Genomic DNA, 23,684 nt, shown 5'->3' with positions numbered 1-23,684 from the left:
CGTTTCTAGGGAAGAGCATTCGCTTGTGTTTGCTTAGAGGCGTAGGGAGCGCACGGAGACCCATTTACTGCCGACTGTTCATAATACTGCCATGGATGTGTTATCAATGTATTGATTAGGTATCACTTACATCTATGGATGTTGTTGGAGGTGAACATTGAGGATGTGGGTCAAATTACAGTGTTAGGATGAAAGATGGGCGGCGACGATGGTGGTGTGATGTTAAACCACGGCTAATGCACGCACGCACGCGCAAACGCGTATAAAAACATGAGTGGTTTTAAAAGATAGTACGGAAAGTCTTTCGCCTGTATATTACCTGTATCCCTTATCTTAGCGTTAAACTTTTGAGGAATGGGTGGGTGGGTGGGAGTTAATACGGGCGGAAATCTTACCGATAGCGTCAAAACTCTACTATATTTCGAATTGATGGTTCCGTCAACATGGTTGAGCTAGGCTTTGCGCCGCATTCAGCATAGAGCCCAGGTCTTTCGCGTGGTGGAAAAAAACTAAACTCACTTATGTAAGAGGCGTAAGGAGATCAAGTCGACAGGTTTACTGACTGAACTGATTCATGTCATCGTATCATAATTGCGTCAGGCCGAACTGTCAACGATAATCGGTTTATTTACAAACCGTCGTTATGGACTTGGAATCTTGCAGAATACAATGTTTACTACCATACAAACGAAGAAAACGAAGCATACTTATTTCCAGTCTTATTTAACATCAGACTTAACAGCCACTTAATACTACCGTTAACCATCATATTTTACATGGCAATATTGTTTTCTTATGATTGGTAGAAAATATGTGATACCCAAAGCGGGTATGTAACACTGCATCGTTCAAATTGTCTTTATTTTCGTCACTTTTGGGACCGAAAAATATCTTTGTTTAATTCGTGGCTAAACGTCTCACAAATCGCCAACATCTGAAGGGAAGGTATAAATCCAGGTTGGGTTCATGCAGCCAGCAAAGGTACTTAAAGTCCCCATGATCTACAGTCATCAGTCTATAGTCCGTGGTTATAATCTGTTGTTATATATGGTAAAATAATTGTGGCGAGTGAATTTCTTTTTACGCCGGTTTTTGCAGTTTTCCAGCATTGAGAACACCAGAACTGGGTTTCACGTAATTTCCCCGTGTGGGGAATCGAACACGAGTCTTCGGCGTGACCAGCGAACGCTTTAACCACTGCACTACCACACCGCTCCCCAATATACTTTTAATACGGTCACTGCGGCTGATTGTACTGTGCTTTCTTTAATGATTATGTGAGTCTAGTTTTACGCCGCACTCAATAATAATCCAGCTCTATGGCGGCGGTCTGTAAGTAATCGACGAAGCAATCCAATCATAGGGTCATTAGGATTATAGGATTAAAGCTCCATCGTGGTCACGTGGTAAACTATTACTGCGAAATTACAAGGCTGCTTCATTAAGTTCTTTGAGTATATATTGGGGTTGTCTTTTTCCAAGTTTGGATCAGATAATCATGTGACTGAAAACATGACTAAAGGACCCACGTGATGCAGGCTGACATTATTGCAATATTTCCCCATTTGTATATGCAACAATTACTGAGAATATTTTTTGCAGAAAATCTACCGATGAGGAAGTGTATCTCACAGGCTGAATAAAAAAAGTGAAATGTTTCTCGGGCATCTTTTATTTGTGCGCGTAACAATTTTTTATTTCCATTTTAAACAAATATTTTTGACTTTGCCGCGTCCCGATCATCCATTTCTCCACTATAAGAATGAGTGTCTGTAAGGACGAGAGTTACTGAATCTACAACTCATTAAAACGTGCTCAACTTGCCAAGATGTATTTTTGAGAGAAAAATAATGAACATGTCTTCCTCCGTCGTCACTTTTTTCCTATCAAAACATTTTAAAAATGTCCTCGTCACTTTTGAAAAATATGTGCCCGAGAAACATTTAATTTTTTAAATAGAGCCTTAGGTCTAACAAGGGGAGCTTAGTGACACCTAGACTAATGCTCAGGGGCGATGGGGTAGCCTAGTGGTTAAAGCGTTTGATCGACACGCTGAAGACCTGGGTTCGGTTCCCAGTACCATGACCTCCAGGTGACCTTTCGTCACCTCTACAGACCACGCTCACTCAAGCTAATACGCAGGGTTGTTGTTAGTTCTTCTTTGTAGCAACATACATCACACAGGAGAATATGTAAAGATTCACTGCAAGCGTAACAAACGAAGACAGCCCTGCCATAAATATGACAAGAGCATGCATTGATATTCATTAACATTCTCCTGCGTGCATTAAACGTACGAAATACCGCGTTCCATTAATACCATTGGCCACAGAGCGGCATGTAACGAATAAGGCGCACGGTTTCATGTAAAACACCCCAGACCGAATTTCATTTGATTGCCAGAGAATTCTCCTAAACATTGGACGGTTTCCAGAATTTGTTCTGAATGGGTTCTAGACTGCCTGAAACAACGTGTCCTCCATTGTGCCGTGCTGCATGTCATGAGCAGGGGTATGTCCTTTGAGTTTGGGAGGTCACAACTTTGTTTTTCGTGGATTGTAAGAACCATAGCTTCTGGTTCGTTTATTCAGAGTTAGTGAGTATGATTTTACACCGCTATCTGCAAATTCCAGCAGAGGGGAACTCTAGAAATGGGTTTCACACATCGTACCCATGTAGGGAATCGAACCTGGGTCTTCAGCGTGATGAGCGGAAGCTTTAACCACTTGGCTACAACACCGCTCCTCACATACGTATGTTCGGGGACTGTTTATATCTTCTGGAGAATGATACTGGGATGTTTTGTTGTGTTTTTTCCCCTTCTGTGTTGTTGTTGTTGTTTAACGCCATACTCAGCAAAATCAATTCCAGCCATGTAAGGCCGGTCTGTAAAGTCTGGACGTGACAAACATGTGATCAGCATCATGAGCAGCGAACTATACATTTGGGATCCAAGAGACCAAGTCCGTTATAGCTTCAGGAGAGAGACAGAAAGTTCGTTACAGCTTCAGGAGAGAGAGAGAGAGAGAGAGAGAGAGAGAGAGAGAGAGAGAGAGATTTCTCTCGTGGGTACAATGTGTCTATTTCTGGTGTTCCCTAATCTTCCTGAAACATTATAAAAAAAGAAAGTAACATATAAGTTTATGCTGCAAAGATCAAACTATTTGAAAACTAAGTACGATATACAAAATACTGGATCAGACAAATGGGGTTTAATAAAACAAGAGGTATTGTCAACCTTCTGTAATATAGATTTAACCCTTAGAGGGTTAAAATCTCAGCTCTGAAAGAGAGACCTTTGGGTCAGACGGAGGGAGAAAGTTCGTAGTAGCATTATAAAATGCATTATACCTTGAGGGCAGAGAGACAGAGAAGTTCATGAGAGACACTGAAATTCCCGTCATGGATACATTGTGTGGAGTCTATTTCAGGTGATCCCTCGTCTTTCTGAAACATTTTAACTCGTTCAAGGACATGGAATATTTCTCCACAGAATCAGCTTAGAGGTGCAAAACTAGGTTCGGTCAAAGAGACCTGGTAAGAGAGATTGTGAAGCTGCAAGTATGTATGATCTATTCTGAGTGGTGTAGAAAAGGCATTCTCTGTAAAACGCTCAAGTTTGTTTGTTGTTTAAATCACTCAGCAATATTCCAGAGATATGGCGGCGGCATGTAAGTAATCCAATCTGACCCAGTGCTCAACAGCATGAGCATCGATCACTAGGATACGATGACAAGTGTCGACCAAGTCTGCTATCCTGAGAGAGACAGAGAGAGAGAGAGAGAGAGAGAGAGAGAGAGAGAGACTGACATGGCCTGCATGTCAGCGTCAGCGTGGGTGTGTTGGGTTGTGATACATTTTAACTCTGTGCTAAACAGCACGACAACTCGGGTCCCTATCATGACCATGTTATTCGCTTGCTTCTGCAGTCCTGGAAACAAGTATTTCGAGACAAAAAGATCACTTGTTGCACTTCCGCCTTAACTTTGGAAGCTGAAAGGCAGCGATAGCTTCTTTTCGCCGACACCCACAACAAAATTTATCTTAATATAACAGAGAAAGAGAAAAACGTTCTGACTACGTTCTGCATCCATTGGTGTTCGTACGAGCTGGTGCAGCACGTCTGACCGCCCCTTCCGGGTCTGTGTACCGTTACACTATTCGAGAACACCTGGTGTCAAAAATGTTTTTAACATACACAGCATGCACATTTCAAGCGAAAAGTGAACGAACGAGTGAGTGAGTGAGTGAGATACCGGAGGTCAGGCTCGCTGACTTGGTTGACACATGCCACCGGTTCCCAAATGCGCAGATCGATGCTCATTCTGTTGATCACTGGATTGGCCCAGACTCGATTATTTACAGACCACCGTCATGTATCTGGAATATTGCTGAGTGCAACACAAAACTAAATTCATTCAGTTACTCACTTATACAGAAGTTGTTTGATCAAGGTAGCAACATTCAAGGCCTCAGGTAACAACATTTAAGGCCTCAGTAAGTGATGTTTTACGATAGAGATGTGAAGGTCATTTCCATCACTGGCAAATATGATGCCAGATACAATTTCCAGGTTTACTTGTACCATACTTTCCCAAATTTTTCAGATGAATAGTTGACTAGCCTTTGCATGTGTTTATTGGTGCTCTTGGATACTCTGGCCTTCGTGCGAACACCTGACACTGTTTTGATAGTGATTACATATACTCACGGAAACAACTAAGGGAACTCATAAAAGTAAAAGTGTTCCTGTATTTATTTCCAAATTTCACCCACAGCCCAATGCATTGAGGAAAATCCTGGAAAAGAATAAAGGAACACTTGTGCTTCCATGTGTCCCCTTATTTGTTTCCATGACCATAATAAAAATACTTGCTCGTGAAATACTCGAACACTGATTTTGGGCAGAAATATCATATGGGAGTGGGACTGGTTTCGCCGCTTCTTTTTGTGTTTGTGACAGATATACAGGAGATGTATTGGCGATTCGGAAAACAATCCATTAACTCACTCACACACTAAAGGCAATAGAAGATAGTGGCAACGATAAAGGGCAGATACCGCCATGAAGTTATTGAGCGATCGTGTGATTAATGTGAGATTTAAAGTTTAATGTTGGCGGAAAGGATTAATTCAAATGAGAGATGGTCAATCCCGATAAGTCGGACTAACATGCGTGCTGTCAACTTTATCGTGCACCACGTGTCAGTTCCGCTTGATACATGGCCATTTAAAACGATGAACAAACTTCATGTGATCTGCGAAAATTCTCAACTCTTATCTGCTTTAGTGTGACGCGGTAAACCTCGTTCAAATAAGGCCATGATCGATGTAGGGCGCGAGCCTTGCTGCTGTCTTGCTCCAAAATCCACAGTACCAAAGCATCTTCAAGGATGATCCTCACTTTTTACCAATGTTAAGTACTCATGTTTCGGGCGAAGGTTTAACATGTCTAGCCCCGATCATGCCTTTTGATTTCATAAGTCTGGACATCAAAGAATTCCTTAATTACACCGTTATATATTTATACATGAAATTACCCCTTGAGCTTGGTTTTTATCCGTTTCTTGGTCAGGCGGCGACTGTTATTCTCGTTTCGGGCCCTGCGTTGTAATCAACTAGCCCTGAACTAATGATGTTAGCTTCAGATTCAGAGCCCGTGGCCTTGCGCTGGACAGTTGTTGAGAAAAATGGGTCGATAAATGCCTGGGGTAATGAAATATGCTCGGGGACATTGGAGCGAGGTTAAGTCTCTTGTCAACACCGACAGTCGACGAGGGGACTGATAACGGTAAAAAGCTTGGCTGTCGGTATTCACCAAGCTCAGCCATTTCTGGAATTAAGGAACTGTTCTCTTGGGCTTTATTTTAAGTCGCAATGAAGGCAAAGCAGAAGGAAATGGGATTCCATGAAACATTTAAACATGGCATCAAAATACACTATATACTACTGAGCCGTGTTCCCATTATACTCGGAAAGGATATCTCCTTTAGCAGACTATTGTCTTTTCAAGTACCATGGCATACCTTTTGGTAGACCAACAACTAGTCTCTGAAAAGAACATATTTTACAGATAAAAACACAGTTCGTGATAAAGAAAATAAAACATTACGAAAAGGAGCCCGTCCGAGACTTTCTTCATTTTCAGATATGCCTGAAACTGTGGAAATTAAGACATACCGCATATTGTAGACTTCCGTGGGCGCTCTAGGATATGTTTGTTTTGGGGTCTGTGCGACAGACTAATATTTTAGTTTGTTTATTGTTCATGAATGTTACCGTTATAAATCTCATAATTGATGATTGCTTCATTGCCAGTCTAAGTAAACTTAATCTCAGTGTTATTCGTGACACTCCACAACTGAGTCTTACAAACCCCAGTAGAAGGAACATAGTCAGGTAAACTATGACCGTCCAATCAAACGCGAGACGCTTAAATAGATTTATCCAATCAGACAACGGATACTATTTAGGGGTCGGAGGGACTTTCAAAATATTCAGGTCACTGACACAGATCTCTCCACAAACAAAAATCCGCATATAACACAGTTACTTGACCTGCAGTATATACGCTTAGGGGTTTCTGTTGACATGGTTACCATTAACTAATATTTCCGCAAGATGACATCCTTGAATATTGCCAAAAAGATTATTTTCAGCGACACTTTACTCACCGTTGTCATGGTAGTAATGTGTTCCGTGCGCATAAGACGGAAGCGAGCGCACGCAAGCTAGATCGTTCGGGTTCGAACCTGTTCGAGATGAAACGTTCAAAAGGTATGTGCGAATGTCCACTTTCAAGATTTGGTAAGGTGTGTTCTGATTGGCCAGTCTCAAAGGTTACATGCCGCGACCTCCCATAAGGTTTTGATAGACTCAGTAGTGAAGTATAAAGAACAGTACTGACGCTAACTTACTTAGACTTCTTCATTGCCAACGAATAATCTAAAAAAATGGTTAGCGTAATTTTTCTATTCAGGTATATATTGCAGATATTTGTAACATGATGCAATGTGCTACATACTTTATATAAAGTGATGACTAATATATTATGAACATAAGCTTTACAAAGTCTTCAAGAAACATTCAGCCATGACTTCAAATAATGAACTGAAATTTCTCAGATATAACCAGGTTTTCCATCCTCGATATCTCCAGGGTTTACGCTCCGATAAGTCTCCACTATACCCTGGACGCATCTACGGCTCTGCCAGATAAATTTATTACCTCCCTTTCCTCACTCCGCCTTCTCACAGTAGCCAATCAGCTAGGCCGCCGTTATAACCGAGCTTGCCAGTGTCAACAAAGGTAGCGGTCGCAACTGCGGAGGTTTGCTCGCAGTGCGTTCCAGATTTTTGGGAAATCATACAAACAAATTGACAGGTCCGAAACTTTGAAACAACATATGCAAGAACGCCTTCTACCTCTTCCAGACAACCTCTGCATGGTTTGTGTTGCCAAGTATAATCGGTTAGATAATTAGAAAAAACGAAAGTGAGTTGTGATTGGTTCGCTCAACTTCCCAGCGTAGACACCTGACTGGATGAAAAGACAGTCAAGGGAGGTAATAAATTTATCTGGCAGAGCCGTAGATGCGTCCAGGGTATAGTGGAGACTTATCGGAACGTATACCCTGGAGATATCGAGGATGCAGGTTTTTAGGCCCTGATAACTTCGAAGATATGTTCCATCGTCAAGTGTTTCAAACACTAACACTGTAGTTCCAAAATCGTTTGTGTTCGATTATGAGAAAATGTGATCGATTGCTTGGTCGTATGGTCGCTGCGATCAGTCTTTGCTTATTTCGATCAGTCGGAATACCAATACAAACTAGATGTATCTACGACGCCAGCTGGTCTTCTTAAGCTATATGATTCTTCACCCGTGAAGGTCCCGGGGTAGAATATGCCTTCAGCAACCCATGCTGGCCATAAAAGGCGACTGGATCGGGTGGTCAGGCTCGCTGCCTTGGTTGACACATGTCATCGGTTCCCAATTGTGCAGATCGATGCTCATGTTGCTGATCACTGGATTGTCTGGTCCAGACTCGATTATTTACAGACTGCCGCCATATAGCTGGAATATTGCTGAGTGCGACGTAAAACTAAACTCACTCACTCACTCACTATTTTATTCTTAGTACACACATCAGGTTATGAAGACCAGCTGGCCGTTTTTGACCGTGGAATAGCTTCTAGAATACGGCTGAAAGATGGTATGAGGGAAATGACTGAGTATTGTTTTACGTAGCTTTCAGCAATATTCCATCAATATCACGACAGGGGACACCAGAAATGGGTTTCTGATATTGTACCCTTGTGGGGAATCGATCTCGGTCTTCAGCCAAAGCTGTAACTACGACGAAAACGAACCTCGAATGAACTGTAAACACAGTCGCTATAATTTCATTCTCAATAAAGTTAACCGTTTCATCCAAGCGTATTGCCAAGCCCGTTTCTGCAGTTTAGTAGTTTTTAATGCATCCTTAAATAGCGACTTTAATAACGACAAACACAGGAGAGAAACCATAAGACACACACGAGACTGCGAATGTATTTTTCAATTCAGCATTAAATTAACCGAATGGGTTCTATAAATAGAATCACTTAAATAAAATATTAACCACCGATCAGTATCTAAAACCTGAATCCACTTCTCAAACGGCCGCTTCGTTGAAACTTCGGAATTTTAGACACCGAATTAATGGCCGCACGAAACCCATGAGTAAAGTGTCTTCGCCACACGGACGAGACTGTCACGTGCAGCGCAGCACGCGACTTCACAAACAGATGCCAATGGTGTCAATGAGCTCCTGCTGCACGTGCGTTAACCAGGCACGGACTTTGACTGCTTTTTAAATACACCGGCGTAACGCACGTGGAAATGACATGCAGCCACTGCAGTGTGGCAGCACGTGGAAATAATGGCCAAGCATGCGTGATCTGTTAATGAGTTGACATTACACAATGCCCCAGTTTGGGGACCGAATTGATAGTTATTTTTATAGCCTGATTCAGGTAATTTCGAAAATTAAATAAATCATTTAAGCACGAATGCTGTATCCAAGCTGCAATTTACATGTCACATGTGCTTATAATCACTGGAAGAAAAACAATATAATATTACTAACATTATAGGATAGGATATTTATATAAAGATCACTTATTCACGCAGCTAGTACATGCTCAAGGAGTTGTTTCTCCCCTCGATCAATGGATGTCAGTCTCAACGGCACATCGTATTACCAATCTCAGCTCCCTTGGAATAATACAAATACGAAACTTGCAAACAAACAGCCATCAAAAACGTTCTTTTATGAGACAGTTGCATTGCTCGATAATCCCGTGGAGATCAGATTTATACCTGAACATCGCTATAACGAGGCAACTATCGGTGTCGGGTGGTCAAGCTTTTTCAGGTCCATCCGCATTATCGTGTCTCAATTTTGCAGATGCTCACACCATTAATCAGAGTAGTGTCTGATGAAGACTCGATGAGGTACATTCTTCGAATATTTCTGAATACGGCATTAAACAACAAACAAATTAAGAAAAGAACATACGTCCAGTATAACCCACGCAAGCATATAACAGTTGGCAACTGTAAATTACTGCAGTTTCTGTAAATAAAGAAAAATATCTGGGTTCCTTTTAAAACTCATTTTATGTAAACATTTGCATTTCAGAGGCGAGATGTCAGCTTATTCTAGCTCTCTCTTTCGTCAACGCTGCGATCAACGTCGCGGAAATCTTTTAATTTAATTCTGATGTAAAAAGATCTCGAAAATTCAGACAAATGGCACGTGGTATCCGTCAAAAATGACATTGAAATAAGTGAAACAGATAAGGCCAACCTGCATTGGATGAAATAGCTTCATTTTGTTCTGAAAGCAACTCATCTTCCCGACAACATACTGCTCCATGTCTTAAAATGTGATTTCACTGATACGACAGAAGATACATTTTTAATGCCGTTCCTTTGAAAGATGTTTTAGGTGTAGAGACTTCCTAGTTGACGTCATCAATCCAAATGCCTGGCAAGAAACTAAATTGAGACCACTCTTGTGTTCAGTGTACATACTGACGTGAAAAAGAAACTCTACACGTATGATTGGGGAGCGAAGCCCAGTCGTTGTCTGCTGAATACCCGGGTTCCATGCCCAGTTTTGGCGTCTCCCGTCGTAATATTGTTGGAACAGTTTAGAGCAACTCTCTTATAGCAATCAGTAACCCCCCCTCCCCTCCCCCCTATAACGCACTGACCCTCGGTTTAAGATTAAAATGATAAGTGAGCGAGTGAGTTTAGTTTTACACCGAACTCTGCAATATTCCAGCTACACGGTGGCAGTCTGTAAATAATCGAGTCTGGACCAGACAATCCAGTGACCAACAACATGAGCATCGATCTGCGCAAATGGGAACCGATGACATGTGTCAGCAAGCCTGATCACCCGATTCCGTTAGTCGCCTCTTAAGACACACGTATATCTTTAAACAATAAATATTCCTGTGAGAAGTGTGGGGATGGACAGTTTGGGGCACAGGCCCTTGTGTCTATGCGAGGATTACATATTTTAAAAAAAAGAATTTGTCTGGCCCCGCCTCGAAATGCTTCACAGTGCAATAAATCATGATTTCTTGTACTGGAAGCATTTCGAGTCAGAGGTGATCAGCTGTCTATGAAAATAATTAGGTGGGGTCAAGATGACACAGGCATTACTGGCGTCTGTCAATCAGAAGCCCCCTTTCATTGTTGTCACAACCCCTTGTCTACGGTACAGAACCCTGTGCTCTTAAAAGAACCCACGAATCCGTTAGTATATGACTAGATGGTGGCCATCTAGTTGCGGGTACAGCAAAGTGGAGTAAACTTGGACTGTCCCAGTCCACCCAGCTGTGAACGGGTACCTCGTAAGGATGGGAGAGCCACATTAACTCGGAGCACCTAGCGGCTGCAAGAGTTGTATGATCCTCAGGTACAAATTGTGCCGTTTGAGAGTGCTATCCAATGACCGAGGGGGCAAACAAAGCGCCTTTGAGCAGGTGTTCAGGATATTGGCGCTAAATATATGAATAAAACAACTATAACGGAGACAAGTCAGAGTTGTAGTTACAATGCAGTAACACTGCTTTGGAGAAGATAAACAAAATGTCTTCGCTCTTAACCAGAAAAAAATGGTTATTTTAGTGGGTGCATGCAACTGATTCTGTATAAACGCCTGCCAAGTTCGTTCCAATCGCAAGTCCTCTAGTTTTTAGTTATTTGAATACGTCCACGTTGTTTTGTTACCATTATCATTCACACTCGCACGTGGCCTTGTTGATAAGGCCAATATTACTGTTATAAACCTAATGAGGTATGGAATTACCGATACTCTGAGGTGATTAACGGAAGTTACGACATTGGAAATACGTCTCCGCTGATGACGAAAATCGCCATGCCAAATAATTAAATTGCACTTTTTTCAAACTATCATTTTTATACAACCCTATCAAAATATAATCTGATTTGGGCGTCGATGAGATTTGCCCACGCCGAGTGCACACATACAGTATGCTTTTTATCAGCTGACATTAGCTCGTGCGTGGTCGATTTCATTTATTCCATTACAGTTCACATGTTTTCAGCTGACCTTAAACCCCACGTCTAAACAGACTGGCCAATTTGAATCAATCCGTGAAGATCCGGTCTTCATCAACCATGCTTATTTACTCTCTTGAGTCAGTGTGGATTTTAACTAAGGAAGATCCGGTCTTCAAAAACCCATGCTGACGGTGTGTGGATTTGTGCGTAGAGTTCTGGTCACGAATCAGCTGAAGCTGAGCTCTGTCGAGCTCGGAGATTGCTTGGATAGGTGACCGTGTTTGGCAGCTGGACTACTGAGTGTTTCTAGGACTTCTGTCCTGCCCACGACGAGCACATCAGCCATATGCCACCCGGCAGCTTGGGTTATTCGGGGTAATAATCAGATTATGATCACAGCGTTCAGTTTGCAACTAGTGGACACTAGACGCTATATAAATGAATTATTATTACCATTATTATGCGTGTCGTACGATCGCCGCTTTTAGCAATAAATCCAGCAATATCACCACAAGGAACACAAGAAATGGGTTTCACACTTAGTAGCAGTGTGGGGACTGAACTCGAGTCTACAGCGTGAAGCTTTAAGCACTGCTTGTCACGTAACAGCGCATATAAATGGTCGAAAATGGACACGACCAGTGATCGAAGTGATGAGCACCGGTAAACTCCACCGTGGCACTACACGTCTTTTTGGAAAAGCGGGGTGCCCTTTGTTTCATTAGATGTTAAAAATGCTATCGAGTATGGTAGTGAATTAATTTGTCAATAAACGATAACTTGATTTGGTTTTGGTTAATTTTTGTAAAGGGAGTGAAGCGTGAGCGTCGTTGCAACCCCACCCCTCTCGACACGGGTACAGGTACATGGAAGTGTAATGTACCATTCGACCCTCAATTACGTAAGTTGTTAAGAGGCGAGAAACTACATGACTAGTATGTTTTCAGGTTCCCTGGTCACCCGTGAAGGTCCCGGGGTAGAATATGCCTTCAGCAACCTATGCTTGCCACAAAAGGCGACTATGCTTTTCGTAAGAGGCGACTAACGGGATCGGGTGGTCAGACTCACTGACTTGGTTGACACATGTCATCGGTTCCCAATTGTGCAGATCGATGCTCATGTTGTTGATCACTGGATTGTCTTGTCCAGACTCGATTATTTACAGACCACCGCCATATAGCTGGAATATTGCTGAGTGCGGCGTAATAGTAGGGTTGATAGTAGACTGTATTAGATTTAACGATATGCCATATATATATACATATGTATATATTTGTGTACATATGCCATTAATAGGATGATGGAAAACAAGCATGTCAATAGCGTTCTATCTCCAGCACAACGAGATTCATGGGTTGCACGTGCGATTGCGACACGAGATGGTGGTTCATATCATGTGATCAAAAAGCTATCTCTCATTGGCTGACTGCGTCCAACAGGTAAACCCGACACCACCTCTCAGAGGGCGTAAAGCTCGAGCCCAGATATTGACAAGACAAATTGACATATAAACACATCAAATCCCTTGACTCGTGATTTCCATGCGCACGACATGAACATCTGCGTGTAATAAAATTGATTACCACCGAGCGCCTTCTGTTGGGCAGATTGCTCGACGAGGACAAGTGTGTGTGAGTGAGTGAGCGAATGAGTATCATTTTATGCCGCTTTTAATGTTCCAGCAAAATCACGGCACATTGTACCCGTGACGAGCAAACGCTATCCCACCGTCCCTAGGCGAGTACAAAAAAAAAAAAAAAAAGAAAAAGAAAAAAACACGACGGGGTCTGTGAATAAAACATAAGCTTCATTTGCCACTTTTATTAATGTTTTAGAATTAAAGAGTCAGTGTAAATAATGGAATCAAAACATACGGAAATACGGAATACTCTTTACTGTTGATGATGCAATTTGAGGTGGTACGATCCAGACTTTTTCAGCGACATTTCAAAGGAGTGCGAAATGGCATTCAGATCGGATTCAGAATAAAGTCAGCAATATCAGAGCGGGAACGAACTGAACATTAAGAGTGAGTGAGTGAGTGAGTGGGTGGGTGGGTGGGTGGGTTGGTTTTACACATTGTACCCCCGTTGGGAATCTAACCGATATTCCACTGAAGAACTAAATTGTTGCCATAATCTCTGCTTGTACTGATGCATTTCATGAAACGCTTGGCACCGTAAGGGATATTTATTATTATATTTGTGTTACAATTTGGGATTCTGGTACACATTTGAAAGTCAAGATACAATAATGCCGGTATAATTATTATGTATGTATTCACTGTGTTGGTACCGCAGGAAGAATGGGCCACTGGCCGTGTTAACAACCATTGGATAGTGCTTAGATATAAACAGATCACCACAACGATTTAGCTGAGAGTGAGTGAGTTGGTTTTTTAAAGCCGTTTGTAGCAATATTCCAACATTATCACGGCGGGGGACACCAGAAATGGGCTCACCAGAAGCGAGCGCGTTAACCACGGGCCTACCCACAGTCCCTATTTAGCCGGGAAGGGAAGTATTACCCCGGTGACCTTGTCGGTTTAGGCCCGACACTCCGCCAACACGTCCCCCCACTCAAAAAATATGAAAAAGAATAAGAAAACCCCTTAAAACAGTATCAGGCTAACTGCACCCCCCCCCCACCCCCCCGGACAATTGCCCCTGGCTATCTGTCCCCCATCCATTGTGCCGCCCCCCCCCCCCCCCTCATTACAAAATACACAAACTAAATATTATGATGTTATTTTTATTAATAGCACTAAATAACACCACAGCACATCATCTTTAGATTCAATACGAGTATCAATTCATTTAAAAAGACAGATTGTGGAATTTGGCTCTTAAAAATTCCCATGTGTGCATGGAGTCATATACCTCAACAACACGTGCAAGTCTGTTGGCACTGGCACGGGAGGTTTTTCATTTGGGGGGCGGTTCCTGGCCATGGGATGATGGGATTAACTAATCTGCATTGGGTGTATGTTGGTCAGTATGGTCATTAGAATGTTTTTTTCTATGATAGCCTGTGGCTTTCAAGATGTGACTCCAGATTAAGTGAAAGGTTTCACAGCAATTAATAATTTCAGCTCATCTAGCAAAGGCCACATTAGTGAACAACTTTCTCCAAGATTAATTTTCTCCAAAATTACTATCAATTACATGTTTTAGTTGGTGTGGTGTTATTATGGGGGGCACTTGTCCCAGGGGGCAATTACCTACACACAAAACGCGCACATGCACGCACACACACACACACCAAAACACCACCAGCTAAACTCAAACCTATATAATACAAGAACGCAAACATGACAACGGTATTTTTACTGGGCCTATACTGGGCATATACTGAGTGTAATAAATAAGGGAACATCATTTTATGCCAGTGTTCCTTCAATTATACCGATTTCCTCCCACAGGGCTCTTCAAAGCTGCTGATGAAAACTGGAAAATATTAGGGCAATATTTCGATTTTCCTGTGTTCCGTTATTTGTTTGTCTCAGTATGTTTGTGCCCTCGCGGTTTGATGGCCATTCGTACCACAGAGAACAGACAAATGAACTGTATGTAGATCTTAACGGTATCTGTATTACAATTGAATAACGTCCTACTTGGCAGGATTCCAGATATCACGGCGGCCTGTAAATAATCGAGTCTGAAACTAGACAATCAAGAAATTGACACGAGCTTTAATCCAAGCAATAAAGATACGAAGCCTCAGTGACATCAGCAAGTCGGTGCCTGACTACCCGATCCCGTTATCCTTTGTTGCGTCATGGCGGGTGGGGTGGGGGGTAGTCCACTAGTAAGCGCGTCAGCTCATCACGCGGCATATCTGTGTTCGGGTCCGCTTATGGTTACACTATTTAAGGAAACCAGTGCGTCATGACAGACTGGTTGTCAATTGCAATGCATGCTGTCTTTCTTTTCAGTAGTGAGTGAGTTTGGTTTTACGCCGCGTTTTAGCAATATTCCAGCAACATAACGTCGGGGGACGCTAGAAAATGGGCTGAACACATCGTACCCAACGTGGTCAGGTAATGAGACTCGCTGACCTGGTATCCCAGTTGCGCAAATCAATGCTCATGATGTTGATCACTGGATTGCCGGTCCAGATTCGATTATTTACAGACATCCAGCTTATAACTGGGATACCGCTAACAAACGAGAAACCAATACAATTGATGCAGAAGTGACCATTTGCTGAGGGATGTAATATATTACAGTTTTGTACAAATAAACAACCTATCCACACAGTTTACAAACGACTAAATTCCTTCTTCACCCCTCCGCCATATATCTCCCCATCCTCTCTGTCTCACTTAAAAGCCTAGTCGTCTCCCCGTAGATATTTACAACAAACGCATGCCAGGCTATTCCGATAGGTTAGTTATTACTGGGAGTATTTCCATCAAGGCTTTACCGAAGTGTGGGAGGTGGTTGTCTCGTAGCAACTTTATCTCTCGTAATTTCCTTTTATTCTCGGGAAAAAACGTGTTTTGAATCCGCTGCTCGAGCCATCCCCAAGAACCGGCTTTTCAGAGAAATTACATGCAGTGATGGTTTGCTCGGGCACGGCCTTAATTGGTTTCCAATAACAACCAGATTAAGAACTTCCCATGAGCCTGGATTAAAGCGTAGCTTATTTCGAACTATTGTGTGATGTATATAGTGGGAAGATGTGGCACAATAGCGACTTTTTTTTTGTCTACAATCGCAAACTGATCATAGTAGCTGAGTGTGACATTAAACAACATGCATCCAAAGTCTCTCTTGGACTGTCACAGAGAAACACGTACGGATCCGGTTTAGTACCAGTCTTCAGCAACCCATTCTTGTCGTAAGGGACGACTAACGGAATCGGGTGCCCAGACTCGCTGGCTTGGTTGACATATGTCATCGTGTCCCAACTACGTAGATCGATGCTCATGATGTTATTCACTGCATTGTCGGGTCCAGACTTGATTATTGACAGACTCGTGGTTAAAGCGTTCGCCCGTCACGTGGAAAGACCCAGGTTCTATTCCGGATATGGGTGTAGCCCATTCCCTGTGTTCCCTGATCATTGCTGGAATACTGCTAAACGTGTCGTAAAACTAAACTCATTCTCTCACTTTCATCATCACCATCATCATCATCATCACCATCATCATCATCATCATCATCATCATCATCATCATCATCATCATCATCACCACCACCATCACCACCACCACCATCATCATCATCATCATCATCATCACCATCATCATCATCGTCACCGTCATCGTCATCATCATCACCATCATCATCACCATCATCACCATCACCATCATCGTCATCGTCATCACCATCATCATCACCATCATCATCATCATCACCATCATCATCATCATAGAGGGCGTTGATGTGTGCTCATTCTGTCACCCATTGGGTTTTAGACACAGCGATGATACAAGTGTTTAAATATATTTAGACACTGCTCACCTATGTGGGGAATCGAACCCGGTTCTTTTACAAGACCAGCGAACGCTTTAACCACTGGCTACCCAACCACCCCCAAGTTTGATGATCGTGTGTTAATGCTACTGATCAGTATATATATATATAAAGCATGGCTATGTCATCACTACGAATACACTTGTTGTGTCACTTTATCTCGTGAAGTAGCCCGTCACGAAATCCTAGGTTCGATTCCCCATATGAACACCACTTCCGGTGTCCCCCGTAAAACTAAACTCACTCACTCTTTCGTAGTTAACTACGAGTACCATCACGAAGGGGCGTATTCATCATCAGTAAAACATCCTGTATGGCAACCCGGGTGGTGTCACAGCGCTTAACCCATTATCCCAACTACAACAAGTCTTGAGTTCGAATCCCAGAAGTGCATTTGAGCACCAATGCCCAAACTGTCGATTCCAACCTCCAAGAATTTCCAAATTTGCCGTCTCATCACGCTCACACTGAAATATATATATCAAAGTGGCGTTACATTCACACCCATTCACCCAAACTGATTTAAAACAAACCGATAATTACCCTTGGCTTATTCGCAACAACTCAAATATCTTTCAGAAGTCACGTTGACCTGGGTGTCGAAAAATTACACCTCACATCAACAATTGTTTTAGGCTTTGGGGGAATATTGAGTGATTTGATACAGACTTGAAAATTATCAGGTAATTAACAGATAATCAACAGGTAATAAACGATTGCAACGCGGGTGCATAATTAGATTTGACACCAGTAGAATGAATTACAATTTAGTGCTCGTAAATTGTGTGCTGACATCATCAAAAGTTCCCAACCGAATTAAAATACCACCACACCCTCGAAATGGCCCACAGAGGAATCGATACCGTTAAAGAAATAACACATTTCTCTAGATTACAAGATGTACATGTCAGAAACCGTTATGCTTATGGAGAAGGTACCGCATAACAGCTTGTCGATTTCAATAGAATAGTTTGTATTATCTCTACAATGGCCTAGCCTTGGTTTCCACGGGCAACGCAGACTAAAGTTTCCTTTCCAAAAGTACACGTGCGTGTGATCGCGTTGCGGTGCGTATATTCTTAGACAGTCAATTAATACTTGTTAGCAGATTTTGCAAAGAGAGACCTGTAAATGTCTGAAAACTCTGGGGTTTTTTTTAACCGTGGGCCTTTACACTTATGCGTGCTGAAGCGAGTCTGGTTTTGCGCCGTTTTTAGTTATATTCCAGCAATATCACGATGGGAGACCTCAGAATTGGGCTTTAACACACTGTACCTGTGTAAGATGTGGAAATCGAACCCAGGTCTTTGTCGAATATTTATCAGCAAATTGCTATTATTGAAAAAATCTCATACATACTTAGTCATAATTGTCATACAAAAGTATATTGTTTGAATATTTTTTTAAAAATAATGTTATGATAGAGTGTGTTGCTGTGATGTCCCTTTAAAACACTTTTATTATATTCTTAGTATGGCTATTATTCTAAGTATGGCTGGGCGGAAAAGAGATGCCGAAATACTCCGATCGTAAATACAAAACACGACTATCATACCCGTATTAACACAACACTATTGAATACAGTGGAGTAGCTTAGTGGTTAAAGCGTTCGTTCGGGTTCGATTCCAGTCGTGATGTTGCAGAAGCACCGCTAAAAGCGGCGTAAAAATAACCTCACTCACTCGTTCATAATTAGCCACCGTCATGAACGAGCATAACCTTCCACTACCGACAGTTTACTTGGACGTACTATGTGATTAGGGAGGTCTTCTGAAGTCATCGAAACGGTGGGACAGCCTAGTGGCTGAAGCGGTCGGAGACCCGTGAAAGTCCCGGGGTAGAACAGGTCTTCAGCAACCCATGCTTGCCATAAAAGGAGACTATGCTTCTTGTAAGAGGCGACTAACGGGATCGGGTGGATCATGCTCGCTGACTCGGTTGACACATGTCATCGGTTCCCACGTGCGCAGATCGATGCTCATGTTGTTGATCACCGGATTGTCTGGTCCAAACTTGATTCTTTACAGACCGCCGCCATATAGCTGGAATATTGCCGAGTGCGACGTAAAAGTGAAGTCACTCACTCACTAAAGTGGTCGGATATCATGCCGAAAATCCGGGCTGATTTCCCACATAGGTAAAACGTGTGAAATAGTTGATATCATCAAAATGTCAGCTGATATCCAACATATCAACACGAGTTGATAAAGTAACAAATATCTTTACCTTTATCAACGTGTGTAGACATAACTGATATCAGCAGAGGAGGAGATTCTACTTATCATCCAAAATCATTCTTCATTAGTCTGGAATGAAAAATATACATCTCTGAACACAGTACTGTCATTAGATTTGCAGTGCAGTGGTGTCATAGCATTAGGACGTCATCAACTCGTGACGTCATAGCACTGTCAGGGCATTATACAAAACCTACTGTCAAAGCGATATCTCCTAGGCGATATTGTCTGATCTCACACAAGCGATATCTCCTGTGGAACAGTTTTGGATGATAAACCCATTTCTGGAGTCCCCCGTCGTGATATTGCTGGAAAATTGCTAACGCGGCGTAAAACTACATTCACTCATTTACGCACGCGTTGTTTTCAAGGTGTCAGTAAAACTGTTAAAATGTTTTGTGGTAGGCGTGTGTAGGGTATTTGAAAGTATGAGGCTTTAGTGACAAAACAGATGATAGATGCACTTTCCTAATTTGAATATCCTTGGTTCCTTTAAGATAAACAAATGACTTGCCAACGTATATGCTTCGGAGCGCTCCCATCGGATGTTATGTCGTCGGAATGACACAATCCACCCAAGGTTTAGAAGAGATATACGTAAAAAATAGGATACGTTTCGACTGAAGCTGTTGGGAGATATATCGGAGTCAGTCAATGTTGATATGATAATAGTGAATGTTTTGAGAATGCAGCACAGCTTACATTTAACCAAGACAATTGTTTACTGGAGATTACATTTGCTACGGGTTTCATTTGGAAACACAAAAAGACTGCTGGAAACAAACACTAACAGCTGTGTGATGCAGGAGGATTGCCCAAATTAATAGTCTTCGATCGGTGATTTATCGACCTTCTTGAAAACTGTCAAAATCAAGAATGACACTCCGTGCACGTGTATGGGGCAACAGCGTTGTGCACGTGTCTCCCGTGCGTTGTCTTTCGGGGTTGTGATAAGGAGAAACGATATGTCTATCCTTGTTTGTTAACGGCTATACTTCCTAGTCAAATTGAAAGTTCAGGTTCCCCTACCTTTGTTAAGAGAGTAATGGATGAGTGAGTGAGAGAATTTAGTTTTACGCCGCACTCAGCAATATTCCAGCTATATGGCGGCAGTCTCTAAATAATCGAGTCTGGATCAGACAATCCAGTGATCAACAACATGAGCATCGGTCTGCGCAACTGGGAACTGACATTTGTCAATCAAGTCAACGGACCTGACAACCCGATCCCGTTAGTCGCCTCTAACGAGAAGCACAGTCACCTTTTATGGCAAGCATGGGTTGCTGAAGGCCTATTCTACCCCGGACCTTCACGGGCCAGTCCCTGGACAAATGACCGTGTGTTAGCAGCCTGGCTCCTGATAATTTCCCGGACTTCAGTTCCGCCCCACAATGGAACACATGATACATGTAGTCTCACCTTAGGCAAGTGAGTTTCCTCACCCAGTAGTAAATGGGTACCCGGTGGGATAAGTCATGTGTCTATAACCTTCTAGCGCCTTATATCAAGAAGCACGGGTTATCCGAGTTATGTTATTTTTGCGACTGAACAAGCCCATTTGTTGTGGGGAGGGAGTATTGGGAGATCTCTTAGAATCCTCAGACGTGCATCATTTCGGAGACTCTCTCATCATCATGATCATTATCTTTGTCGTCGTCGTCATTTCTGTCCATTGTCTCCATTGACATAGTCGTGAAATCACATGCATGGGTTAGAATCAGTCGTCAGCGACCGACCCATGCTTGTCGTGGAGGCGACAGACAGGGCCCGGTGGTCAGGCTCGCTGACTTGGCTGACACGTCATCGTATTCCAGATCGGAGCTCATGCTGTTGATCACTGGATTGCCGATGTTTAAGTCATTGATCATCGACATCATCATCGTCCTCGTCGTTGTCAACCGTGTAAATTCACTTTAATAATCCAGTTAACTCCGGATCATACTTGTCATCATCATCATCATCATCATCATCATCATCATCATCATCATCATCGTCGTCATAGTCGTCGCCATCGTCGTCGTCATCATCATCGTCGTCGTAAGTCTTTCACATCATCGTTATCCGACTGCAACGGAAAAAACTGTCACAATCACCTTCCCGATCAATACTCGAAAGACTTCCTGACAGTCATTGTCTGTTTCCTTGTGTATCTTCCCATACCGCTTCACCCAAGCTCAGTCCGCCAAACCTTGGCGATGCTGTCCACTGCAAGCAAGGTATTGATTTATACCAGCTCTGGACCAGTTGATATCAGAAATACATCTCGCAGAGATATCCATCATCCCAGCCTTCTGTAAGTAGAGGTCCATGCAAACCTTAACGTATGTCTGCCCGCTTATGTCCGCCATCGTTGTTTGACCCCGCCAGTTCACACGTCAAACGGGGTTATCGGAAATGAAACAAAATACAACGTCCGAGTCAAACATACTGGTTTGACCTGCAGTGGTTTAATCAAGAACAGGGGTTTATGACCGTTGCCTATGACCGCTACGTGTACTTTACCTGGAGACACGGGAATATAGGCAGTTGAACCCTGCATATCTGGACCCTAGATATCCAGAAACCTCAGCTTCTGGACAGTATTAACATGATAAAAAACGGTGAATACTTAAAATTCTTCATTTTGCTGGCAGACCATTTAAACTTGGAAGGGAGGAGGGGGAATGGGTAGTGTTTGCGACTGAGCATGCTTATGTCTGGGGGCTGGGGGGGTGGGGGTGGGGGGTGGGGGTGGGGCTCGAGTCAAACACATATCTGTGAGATCATACAGCAACCCAGTCATACCCAGTTCCCAACGACATTACCCCCACCCACCTCCATCCTCCCCTCCCGATCACGTTCTTGAAACCCCCAGCCCCACCTCAACCTCCTGCATTCACCCCATGAAATTCTCAACGTGTTGCAACAAATGGGTTGCCCGTCGACCAACATACTATTTCATGCAAGCATTCAAAATCATATTCAACCACCAATGTGCATCTCTCGTGACAAGTAACGTTAGTGTGTAAAGACGAGGGTTGTCCCCCGCCCAGCTGGAATAGATAACTGAATCAATCAAACCAGCCCATCACCTTCCCAGCGGTTTGTCAGGTGGTGATTACCAGGGGGATAATTTTGATAATTATCTGGTTACGTAAACATACTTTTATTTAACGTGCACAGTAAACAAAGTCACAGGCGAGAAGATTACAGCATTTCAACCCTAATGTATGAACATATATTAAGCGTACAAAATGTATCGCCTGAGAAAACGGAGACATATGTTGGTGTTTCTCGGGATAACGACTCGTCGATATCAGCCGATAAGCAAGTATATTACACCTCATCACAACACTGGCCTACCGCGTGCCCAATTTACACAGAGCATTCAATAATACCTTCAACAAACAAACCCGATCACACCCCTAGAGAAACTAAGCATTTTGAGCTACAAGACCCTCCCCTGCTTCAGAGCACAGGGGCACGGGGGCGACGAGTTATCGATGTAAACAAACCACCTCCAGGAACTGCTATCATATAATCTCTATTGGTGCACGCGCAGGAAAATGTCTGCACGTGCTTAAAAAATTAGTCGCGTGCCAAGCGCGCGCCTTAAACGTTACAAGCAGCTCCTTACAAGTGGTAAGCGCTGGTGTCGCCAGAAAACGCCTGTTCATTCGGAAGACGGCGATGATCCTACACTATCTCGCGTGATAACAACCAAACGTTCAACTGAAGCATAATTACACATGCTTTAGCTTATAATCAATGCCAGAGACATGATAGGGAGAGATCCGGTTCGGGATATGCTATAAATTTTTAAACACCTTGCGCTGAACGCGCTACCGATAAGCTCAGTCGGCGAAAACCGATCCTGCGACAAGAAAACACCTACCTTTATGCATTCCGGTGAAACGGTCCTTTAACACTGTCAATTCGTAAATTTGTCCAAATTCTTCGAATATGGGTCTAAGATCCTTTTCCTCCAGATTCCGAGGTATTTGTCCAACGAACAGTTTAATGGCATCTTGGTCCTTCATTGGGATTGTTGTTGCTATTCCGCCGTGCCCTCCAACATTCAGCTCACCTACGATACCGTTTTGAAGTACAGCAGCCATATTGTTGTAAATACTCACACTAGGGGAAATGAAAGTTGCGCCGTAGCATCTTATTTACATAGATAATAATGGTTTCCCGGCATTCCACGGGACTAATCAATTTCAGGCACTTCCGTGCGCCCTGCCGTTCAGTCAGCTACCAGTGGCAATTAGCGCCAAGCTCTCTCTCTCCTCTTAGAAGCCTACGAGTCGAGCTAGTTTGACAGACCGCGAGTGTCGAGCAAAGATCTCGTTGCTATCGAACACGAAAACATTAATATCATTTTTTTGTTTATCACACTGACCGG

At 42.8% G+C, this 23,684-nt stretch overlaps 1 protein-coding gene across 13 annotated transcripts in view; it reads right to left on the bottom strand.

Annotated features, from left to right (window-relative positions):
- The window catches only part of LOC137259209 (CUGBP Elav-like family member 3-A), a 255,714-nt gene extending 232,309 nt beyond the window's left edge, over nucleotides 1-23,405 (bottom strand). For all 13 annotated transcript variants that reach the window (XR_010954699.1, XR_010954700.1, XM_067796809.1 and 10 more), the window contains exon 1: nucleotides 23,175-23,405. Coding sequence is in view for 11 of the 13 variants with exons in the window: in XM_067796809.1 (XP_067652910.1) it covers nucleotides 23,175-23,397 (223 nt within the window). In the remaining 2 variants the exon portion in view is untranslated. The remainder of the gene's footprint in view (nucleotides 1-23,174) is intronic.
- Nucleotides 23,406-23,684: the final 279 nt, after the last annotated feature.

Source organism: Haliotis asinina, chromosome 13 (assembly GCF_037392515.1).
Source record: "Haliotis asinina isolate JCU_RB_2024 chromosome 13, JCU_Hal_asi_v2, whole genome shotgun sequence".
Lineage (NCBI taxonomy): Eukaryota > Metazoa > Mollusca > Gastropoda > Lepetellida > Haliotidae > Haliotis > Haliotis asinina.
Note: the sequence above shows the minus strand (reverse complement) of the source record. Positions and strands in the feature narration are given on the sequence as shown.